This window comes from Salvia hispanica, chromosome 1 (assembly GCF_029641045.1).
Source record: "Salvia hispanica isolate PSC_SH4W2 chromosome 1, Shi_PSC_v1, whole genome shotgun sequence".
NCBI lineage: Eukaryota > Viridiplantae > Streptophyta > Magnoliopsida > Lamiales > Lamiaceae > Salvia > Salvia hispanica.
The window spans coordinates 55,054,509-55,065,271 of record NC_142692.1 but is presented as its reverse complement, the minus strand read 5'-3'; the positions used below and the strand labels follow the sequence as shown (position 1 = coordinate 55,065,271).

General features: G+C 30.6%; 1 protein-coding gene across 2 annotated transcripts; it reads right to left on the bottom strand.

The window, feature by feature from the left end:
* Positions 1-343: 343 nt before the first annotated feature.
* LOC125223817 (agamous-like MADS-box protein FUL-L) lies at positions 344-9,292 on the bottom strand. 2 transcript variants are annotated; one of them, XM_089066395.1, is made up of 8 exons: positions 8,937-9,292; positions 6,703-6,775; positions 6,563-6,627; positions 5,750-5,849; positions 5,604-5,645; positions 1,869-1,910; positions 1,653-1,765; positions 344-616 (listed from the first exon to the last, which is right to left on the bottom strand). In XM_089066395.1, exons 1-8 carry the CDS (start codon positions 9,119-9,121, stop codon positions 517-519), a joined length of 720 nt encoding a protein of 239 aa, XP_088922521.1. In that variant the 5' UTR covers positions 9,122-9,292; the 3' UTR covers positions 344-516. The 2 variants fall into 2 exon arrangements, with proteins under 2 accessions (XP_088922521.1, XP_047983070.1); XM_048127113.2 differs by having other exon boundaries at positions 1,653-1,744.
* Positions 9,293-10,763: the final 1,471 nt, after the last annotated feature.

Genomic DNA, 10,763 nt, shown 5'->3' with positions numbered 1-10,763 from the left:
CAACAAAGATGAATCATTACTTAAAATGAAAATACATGTTATCTCTACTTTACTCTCTCTCTTTCTACTTTAATCTCTCCACTTACTTACACAAATCATTCTTGCCCCAAAACTTTTCAACTTGCACTCGTCATTGGTTTTCAATTCCCGCATACGATGCCAATTTTTTAGAAACAAACGTTGAAATTGATCAAACCACGTAATTGCTTATGTTATTGAGTTGTTTTTCGATTAATTTCAAGATTGTTCTTAAATCTTAACAATGAATATCTACGCATGTATACAAATATTTTCCTAAACATGTTTAGACTACTTATTTGCTGAGAAAACCGCACGCATCAACTATATAATTTTCTAGTACTAATGTTTATGTCCAGCTAATTAGTTCAGTTACACCCTAATTAATAATAATGCGACTGCATTTGTAGCGATTCAAAGAGTTACAACACAGCAAAATTAGAACATAAATATAACTCGATACATATATATAAACCGAACATAAATAGGGCAATCTTGTTATATCATTTTATTGAAAGTGGATATTTTATTTTCCACATGGTCGAGTAGCCATGGCGGAATAAGGGTGTTCGAACCGCCATCTTCTTCCGCCCTACCGCTGCAAATTCAATTATAAGTCAATGGCGCAACTCAAAGCATCCGGTATACATAAATTGATATCTACATTTTCCATGGAAATTATAACAACTACTACTAAAGTTTATGTGCACAGTACATTTGAACGAAACAAAGTACATAGACATGACACTTTTCATTAAAATATGTGCCCTTTACATTTTCGTCTGTGACATATAAATATGTGGATTCCAGTTTTGGAAAGTGATATCAATTTAATAATTTAGTTCCACTATCCACTAACACCACTTTAACTACTATTCTCATTCTCTCTATTACTTTACCAATTTTGTCTTAATTACCATGTCATACCCATTGCCCATATTTTTATGGGACGGATGGAGTATATTTATATTAATGTGAAAGAGAATTTTTTAAAAAAGAAAAAGAAAATGTGACATCATTTATGAGACAAATTAAAAAGAAAAGTATAAAAATGAGACGGAACGAGTATATGAACGTAGGTCCATAAAATAAAAATTATGAGGAAAAGATGAGAATGTGAAGAATGAAGTGGGAAATTAATCAAATCTTTTGAATAAAAATATAAGGCACATAAAGTGGTACCATGTGATTGGCCCAAAAGAAAGCATGCTCAACCACGCCTATGTGTACTCATTTTGGTGCAGCGCCATTTAAGGATGACAGTACATGCTTAATACTTCGTTGAGCACGGAGTCGCCGATGTTCTAACGATTGCAAAATCTGAATAAAGGGGAAACTTCCTAGTGCTCTTAACCCATGTCCCATTGTTACACATTTTTTTTTAATTTGTCTTTTTTGGAAAAAATTCTCTCTCCCATTAATATAAAGTATATTACACAAAACATCTCTTAAAATCTAGTGCCATTACTCAGTGTGCTATTATAAATCTTACTCAGGGTTTTGCCAATTATGAAAGAAGTTTTAATTATAATATCCTATAACTGTTAAATATCAGTACTGCAAAAGAATCTAAAAGTAAATTAAATAAAAACCCAACAGATAGTTAATTGGAAAAGCAAGAAATAAATGCGTACGCCATAGTTAGGTTGTGAAGTTTGGAGGAGGATATATTTTGAGCTTCTCGTGGTTGCTCTCTGCTCTCTTCTATTTGCTGCTTCTCCCTCACCTGCTTAATTTCAGGTTTCAACTATATTTAAATTTATCAGATCAACTTTAATTTCACTTTCAATTATATATTCCATCATATTGTAACTCAATTATGTCGAAGCTACTTTTAAAAATAAGATCACCTCCTTTTTCAATGCGTGATTCTGATGCTGCAGTGATTTCTCCTGTCATAAATATCAAAAATTTAAAATGAAAACACGTCAAGTATACATTTGCCTCATGACCTGCAGAAGCATTTCTCCAGAAATAATCGATTTTTATTTGTTACATATGAAAAAATATAGGTTATGTTGAATACTTATTTTATGATCATGATCATCGGATGTTTCAAGTCTTAAATAATTAAATACAATGACCTAGATGTATGGTGTCCTTGTGATTTAATGAATTTGTATTTTCTGCCTATATGAACTACTATTAATTATTCTAATAATATTATTCTACTTCTAACAAACCCTAACTTTGAAAGCTGTGCATACACTATACAATAATAAAGCTTACTAAAACCTGGATCATGTCTTGGAAGCTGCAGTAGCCCTGTTTATCATTACCTCATATTTAAAGCTTTTAAATTAAGAAACAAATGATAATATCCATCTTATAGTTTTAAAGAGGGAATTCAATATCAATTCGAAATTGTGTCGACATACTTAAAAGTATTATATTGATATATTTAATACACTATGGTGGTGTTTGATTTCCTAGCTACAACAGTACTAAGATATAATTTAGGATTGAGTTGTGAGATTATTTTAGCTATGACTAAGTATCACATGATTATCCATCTATGAATGAGTTGTGAGATTAATGAATCTCATAAACCAAACGCACTACATATTTAATGTCAGATACAATCTTGAAAACCGAACACCCCTATATTGATAGTTTGATCCAAAATCTTAAATTTAATAGTTCTTTTTATCTTTTTAAATATAAATAATAATAATAATAAAATGAAATTATACATGACCTATTAGATTTCTAAAGATTTCTAAAGAGCTTATATCTCCAATTAATTTAGTTAGCAATTTAGAGTGAATTAACAATTGATCTTGTATTGATAATTCTAGTATAGTAGGATGTATAGTTATTATTTTAACTTTCAATCAGTTCTTCTCATTTCTCGCATAAAAAATATACACATAAACCCACGGACAAACACTCGTTACATTTAGAAAATTTGAGTAACTATCAATTTTTAGACATATTGTATCTTATAGTAAACATTAAATAAATCACTGTTCTTGGATCTTTGGATTATATGGTTGTGATAAGCTACATTATTAAACTAAGATGATACATTATTAGTCTAACTATATTATTAGACTAAAATGCTACTTCATCCGTCCCATAATAAGAGTCACACTTTGCCATTTTGGTCCATCCCACAATAAAAGTCATACTTCATTTTCACCATAAATGGTAAGTAGAGCTTACATTCCACTAACTCACTTCACTCACATTTTATTATAAAATCAATATAAAAAAGTGGATCTCATATTTCGCTAATTTTTTTCAACCTAGTATTCTTTACATTTCTTAAAATTCGTGCCCACAATAAGAGTGACTCCTATTGTGGGACGAATGGAGTACATTATTTTACCAAAATAGTACTACATTATTAGCTAAGTTACGTTATTAAACTAATAATTTATATTATTAGATGATATTTCGCATTAATCTAACTATTAGATTACAAGATTCAATGGACTACAAATATTTTATTTTTAAACAATATTTGCAAGTTGAAAATGAATACATCCCTGTATTTTTTTAAGACAGTAGTGTACTTATATTTTAACAAAAATAGTATGAACGGCATTAAAGTAATTAGTAAGAAAAAGAGGGAATAAAAGTAAATCCAAATATTGTGTTCATTCACTTTTATAAAAAAAATTAAACAATACTCACTTAATTCACTATCCACAATTGTTGTCCCACTTTCAATTTTTTTCTAGATTTTTATCTTTATTTTTCTTTAATACTAGTATTCATTTCCTATGTTTTATCATAGTTTTAAAATTAATTAATCTGGATTCACCGATTCATGTTAGGGTTTACAATTATGTATGCCACTCCTGTCACACTCGTATATCTAGTAAAAATCATACTTAACCTTTGTTTCGTAAATATTGAAGTTCAAAATTATAAGTCTTAGTTTTGGATAATGATAACAATTCATTATTAACTAATAAAAGAGAAAATTAATGATAAAAAAATAATTATATACTGTACCTAATAGGATGTAATCGGGGGCGGACACAGTAAGGCCGAGGGAGGGGCTCAAGCCCTTCCCAAAAATTTATTTACCCTTTCATCCTATTGCTAAAATCTTTTGAAATTTAAAAAAAAACAGTCTTTAGCCCTTCCTAAATCAAAGTTATTGAAGACTAAATTGCGTGAAATTAATGTTGAGAAGGGGCTGAAGTCGCTGAGTTGAATCTGTGAATTCAAATTTGCAGAAGTGAATTGGGAAATTAATTGTTGTTACAGGTATTTTGAGGAAGAAGATGTCCCACTAAATTACTCCTATAAAATAATTAATATATGTATATTTGATATAATAATGTTATTCCTTGAAAGTATCGTCCAGTGTGAGTGTAGTATAAATAATTAATTAAATACTAATGATATATTCTATAATTCATAAGTGGATTAAGGTTTATGCGGGTTTATATTGTAAATATCAATTTTTACTCTTTTTTATTTTCTGTACTTTTCTTCTCCTTTTATTTCTTTACAATTCTATTATACTACTTATATTTATTTTTTATAACTTTTAATATTTATTTTATTATAAAAATTAAGAACGAAAATATGAAAAACATTTCATGAATTGAACGTGTAGTTTAATTCATATAGGATTCTACAAATGATTAATTTTTTTTTTTTTTCAAAGATGTTGGTTTAGAATTTTTATCCTAGAATTAGACTTTAAGGTGCTCACATTGAATAATTTGAGGTTTTCTAAGGTAATATTCCTCCTTTTTACAACTACTTAGGACAACATTTTAAGTTATTAATATTTTGTTTCATACTCCCTCCGTCCCACGTTACTTGAGTCACTTCTTTTTCGCACTCGTTTTGTAAAAGTAATAATAAATAGTTAAAGTGGAGATAAAGTAAAGTAAGAAAGAATAATATAGTTAAGATTCTTTCTTACTTTACTTTATCTCCACTTTAACTATTTATTATTATTTTTACAAAACGAGTGTGAAAAAGAAGTGACACAAGTAACGTGGGACGGAGGGAGTATAGTTTTTCATATTTATTACTAAAAAAATACTACTATATGGTTGTCCGTTATTAATTGTCTTATTTTGACTTAATTCGAGTTTTAAGGATTATATTAAAAAATGAATAAAAAAATGTAGTGGAATATGAGTTATAATTTTTGTGTATTACTATAATAAATCGTGATCGAGACGAGTTAGTGGAATGTGGAATCCACTTATCAAAATAAAAGAGTAAATGAGACTATTACGCGCGAACATATGTGAAAAGGAAATAAGAGAATTATTCGCCGACGGAAGAGTATATAGTTCAGCCCCTACCACGATTTTTTTCTGCGTCCGCCACTGGATGTAATAACTCTAGTTGATAATTGTAAAAGTAAATTTAAAAGCATACTAACTTGAACTAGAAGAAAAAAATCAAAGAAAAAAAACTCTTGATATATGGGTCATCAAATTTGGTAGACCGGATCAATGATAATCTGGAGCTAAAATGCTTTAAATCCCTATTTTTTTTGTTATATTTTTGAAGAATAATTTATTAGGAGCTAGTCTTGATATATGATCATATGGATTAAAATGCAGAGAGCATAAAATTATAAAACAAATAATTTAAACAATAACCTTTTTCTGAAGCTGGGAAATCGACTCATGCATGAGTTGGTTCTGCTCATCACAAAAAAAAAAAAATATTAATGATTATTTAATTTTCTGATATATGCAAATTAAACATGAACCTGACAAATATTGGAATACGTGTTGTAATTAACCTTTTTAGTCCTAATACGCTTCAAAGCATTTTGGAGTTGATGCTCAAGAGTTTGGAGCTCTCTCAAGCTCAGTGGATCTAGATCCTCTCCCGCGTAATTCCTACAAATAAAATTATTTCAATTATTTCTTAGAAGGTTGTGATATATGCCAATGTCCAACCGTCAACCAACACAGAGTTCATTATAAATAGCACACAGTTCATTTTAAAATCGTTTTGATTCATACTTTCTAGAACGAACTAAAACAAGCCAATAATAAAGTCCTTATAAAATGAACTAAAACGAACTAAAAATGAACTTCAAAATATCTAACAATGTTCTAAAATAAACTAAAACAAAAGAGAAATAAAGGCTTTGACAGTTCAGCCCTAGAAATTAGTTTGACATTGATTATAATCCATTTATTAGACATACAAATTTGCACTCTATATTAGATGATGCTATGTATCAGCAATACATTTATTATATAATTGAGACGATTTTGCCACTGATCTAGATATTAGGTCTAACTAAGACAAACTCATGGTCTATAGATGAATATTGTATTTCCCCTTAAATTTATTGCAACAACTTAAAATTAGTCAAATTAAACTTAAATTTCTCGAACTTAATCAGCTTGATATTAAATGCACTTAGTTTGGTGTTCTGCACTTAGTTTGGTGTTTTGGAAGAATGTCATACAAAATATTAGAAACAAACTTCCCCTCTTGGAAAAAGAAAAGACTACTATTATTGAATTAGCAAAATGAATAGTATAAATTAGAAGAAAAAGGAATTTCAGATTCATGTTCATAAGGTGTAGAGAATCTGTACCTCATAGTTCTGTGCAGAAATTGCAGACGATGGCCAAGTTTTGGATAGTCGAGGAGCAAGTCTTCCTACGTATGATAAACACATCACTATTGAGATCATGATTCAAATGGTAGAGCAATTTACTAGCAAACTTGAAGCACCTTCGGTTCGTTAGGCGCACCAATTTTCTGAGAGTACGTGTGTTGCTCGTATCGTTCAACAAGTCTTCCCATGCTATCATATATATGAAATAGTATCAAACAAGTAAAAGAATGAACCCCCTTGGTGTTGCATATATAATATATCCAAAATTGCAAGGCATCCTGATTTTGAATTGAGGATCGAAAAATGAAATTTCAAGATACACTTCATCAAGTGAAAGCATTCAAGTAGGATCATCTATTGCATATACGAATTCCTGTCATCTGTCTTGGCTAAGAAGTATATATGACTAAAGGTCGATAATTATGAATGGATGCAACTATACGGAAATCTGTTAGTGTGAGATTTCAAGTTTAAAGTTTGAAATATTCGAGATGAAGAGTCTTAGACCATGAAAACAAAACTATTTACTAATAAATGTATATATGAATCTTACTTTAAAATGGGAAGAACTGTAATTTAGGGTAATTTGACCGTACTTTTGCCAAATTCTGATTTTACATACCAGCGTTAAAATATGCCTATAAATTACTGAATTATTCATATCAACCAAACTATTAATATCTTCTTATTCTGCAACTAGTCAATATTTCGATGCTAACATAGGTTGTAAATCAAAATGACATCACATTTTAGATAGCGAAACAACATTATATTAAGTCATATTAGAGCTAAAATTGTGATTGATTGCAAAATAAGAACAAATCAATAGTTTGACAATTATCGGCAGATTTTAAAGTTGGTATGCAAACAAATTTGACAAAAGTTTAATAAGCAATTTACAGGCAAATATAGTGAAACGCATTACCTAGTAGTATGTATAATATGCCAAACTTATGTAAGAGAACTTCTGTATAATTATACGAGAACTTTTGTATAAGAGAACTTTTTTTTTTTAAGTATCAGTATGTTTTAAGCTATGTGTCACATCTTAATTATACGGTTGAATTCAAAATGCATCGTATAAGATAATTAACTTTTGTATAAAAACTAGGGAGTATTGATTAGTGAAATCCAAATAAAACTAATAGAAATCATAGCTTTGTTACAGTTTTTCCTCATGTATATATGCATATATAAATAATTACTCCCTCCATCCCTTAAAATTTGACACTATTTGACCCGACACAAGTTTTAAGAAATGTAATAGAAAGTGGGTTGAAAAAGTTAGTGGCACACGGGGATCCTACTTTTATATATTAGTTTTAAAATAAAATGTGAGTGAGAATGAGTTAGTGGAATGTGAAGTCTACTACCAAAAATGGTAAAACTGAAAGGTGACAAATTTTTAGTGACGGACAAAAAAGAAAATAAGCGACAAATTTTCTAGGAGGGAGTAGTACTTTTGTTAATATCTTTAAATTAAAAACACTAGGCAGCATCTCTGCCAATATCTGTCAGAACTATAATTAACTGCTGGTACACATTGAGATATCAGAATATGAAGAACTATCATTTCAAAAGACAAATGGAAGACAAAAAGTTTTCGAAGGTCTGCTTAATTTGGCCTAACCCTTCGATCCGACAGGGTTCATCCTGGTCACCCAATTCCCCAACCCACATAGCTGCTAAAACAAATGAGTTTTTTTTTTTTTTTTGGAATGGCCCCATATTTTTTACCACATCAAGACTGACACAAACAAATTATACTATTGATAATGACAAATTAATAAGAAGCATTCATCAAGTTGCTCCTTTAAGGACCCAATTAAATACAAAATCAAAAGATGACAACCACCAAAAACAATAAAAGGGAAGTACCATATGTATTTAATAAATACATTATGTAAGTGTGTTTATATATTTATTTATATAAAACAGTAGATGGAGTCGCTTATTTTCAGCAAAAAAGATTGATGAACAAAAACAGCATAAACTGATGAGGTGGCTTCTGATGAAAGACGAATCACTAAAAAAAAAACTTATGTTTTAATAACACAAAAATTGAGAGGCAATTACTAGTGTTTGAAAAATTTCAAAAATAAACATAATTTAGGACACAAAAGAAAACTTCTCCAAGTTGAGAGCAAATTATCTTGTTCTTTTGTTTGTTTGTTTTCCCTAATTTAAATTGAGACACCAACAATAAAAACAGCTTATGAAGTGCTGGTGATATAATTAAACACACAAATTAGTAACTTAATAGCATAAAAAAATGTCCTTTTTATTGAATCTTTTTGTTATAGTGAATGCAAGACGATAAAGAGACAAAAATATAGTCGATTAAAAGTACCTAGAATGAGAGGAATAGTGGAAGAGTTTTCCCGAAGTGGAGAAGACAATCAAAGCAACGTCAGCATCGCAGAGAAGGGAGATCTCATTAGCCTTTTTCCAGAGGCCTGATCTTCTCTTGGAGAAGGTGACTTGCCTGCTAATCTTGTTTTCGATCCTCTTCGGCTCAACCCTACCTCGACCCATTTTGTTTTAGTTTCCCTCTTTCTGAGAAAACCCTAAATTTGCTTCAGATTTATGTGAAACGATAAAAAGGGGGGCAAGAGAGAGGGATGTGGGGTTTTGATCCTGACATATTTAATTTCAGCGATGCTTTCCTTCCTGTCTCATAAAGCATATGCTTTCTCCCTCGCGTTTGTGGTGGTAATGGTATTGTATTGAGATGCAGAAACATACTTATATATTCGTATATTAATTAATGCACCATGATGTGACTCGTATTGGTTGGGAAGTGATGGGTGTAGGGTGGGGCTAGTTGATGTTTGCGTTGTCGAGTGGAGATTGGGTTGATGAGTATGTGTGGACCACCAAACCCTCCTTCATCTATTTACGCCTACCCTATTTTACTGCGCGCCATTTATTTTTAAGGAAAATATTGAACTTTTTTTTTAATCTCAAATTCAAGTATTAGGCCATCCTCAGTAGTGGACAATTGTCGTGATCGATACAATTGATCGGGCGATCGTCCCTATTACACGGCCTCCGCCGATCTCACGCCCTTCCCGCCCGCCCTACGTGTTGGGCACACCAATCGGTCGGTCGCGCTGATCGGCGCTATTTTGCACATGACCACCGATCGCGCATTCAATGTGTTTTCCCATTTATTTATTTATTTATTTTCCTACTTTGTAATATATAAATATACCCTTTTTTTAAAACCCATTTCTGATCTTATACTCCAATCTCTTTCTCTACGTGTGTTATATTGCTAATTTACTCTTATATTGCTAACTACAATTAAAAGATAGACATTAAATCTTCAAATCAAGGACAAGATCATTCAGCTCCGAGTATCAATATCATGCACAAAAAATGTAAATTATAGTATTAATGTCAATTAACAACAAATTAGTTATAATTAACTTTTAAAAAATATCTTAAAACTTTAAATGTCATATTACTATCTTGATTTAAATTATTTTTTCGTGCAACGTATATCAAGTTAAAGATAATTTTATGAGGATTCCAATGAGATCCTACATGCATATGTTTCGATATCAAAATTTGATAAAATTTTCATAAATATTTATATATTTCGTAAAGCAACTTTACATTTTACATAATATGTCAATACAATGTTTGGACAATGTCAACATGATTGTGTTGACATTGTCATGTCTTCATGTTGATATATTTTATACACTATATTGATATTGTGTTCTTAAACCCTAAATTGATACTCCCTCCGTCCGCGAATAGGAGTCTCGTTTTTCCATTTTAGTCCGTTCGCGAATAAGAGTCCCGGTTCACTTTGACCATAAATGGTAATAGGGTCCCACCTTTCACTAACTCATTTCACTCACATTTCATTTAAAACTAATATATACAAGTGAGACCCTATTCCTACTAACTTTTTTCCACCCACATTTCATAACATTTCTTTAAACTCGTGCCGCCCATGAATGTGACTCCTAATGGCAGACGGAGGGAGTAGTTGTTAAACGAAAGACAATTTATAGACCATTAGATCTCTAAAATCATATGGTCTTAAATTAGTTGTAGTTAGCAGTTACGGGATGAGTTAGCAATTGATCACAATCCTCTCTTCCTTATCTCATTTCTCCTTAACTATAGTAATTTCAATATGAATCCCAATCCGACTTATCCC

Coding starts and splice junctions, on each gene's coding strand:
- LOC125223817 (XM_089066395.1), bottom strand. CDS start 9,121: ATGGGTCGAGGTAGGGTTGAGCCGAAGAGGATCGAAAACAAGATTAGC. Junction 5,646..5,749: donor AGCGTATTAGGACTAAAAAG/GTTAATTACAAC, acceptor TGTGATGAGCAG/AACCAACTCATGCATGAGTC. Junction 617..1,652: donor CTTCACAACCTAACTATGGC/GTACGCATTTAT, acceptor TTGAATTTGCAG/CGGTAGGGCGGAAGAAGATG.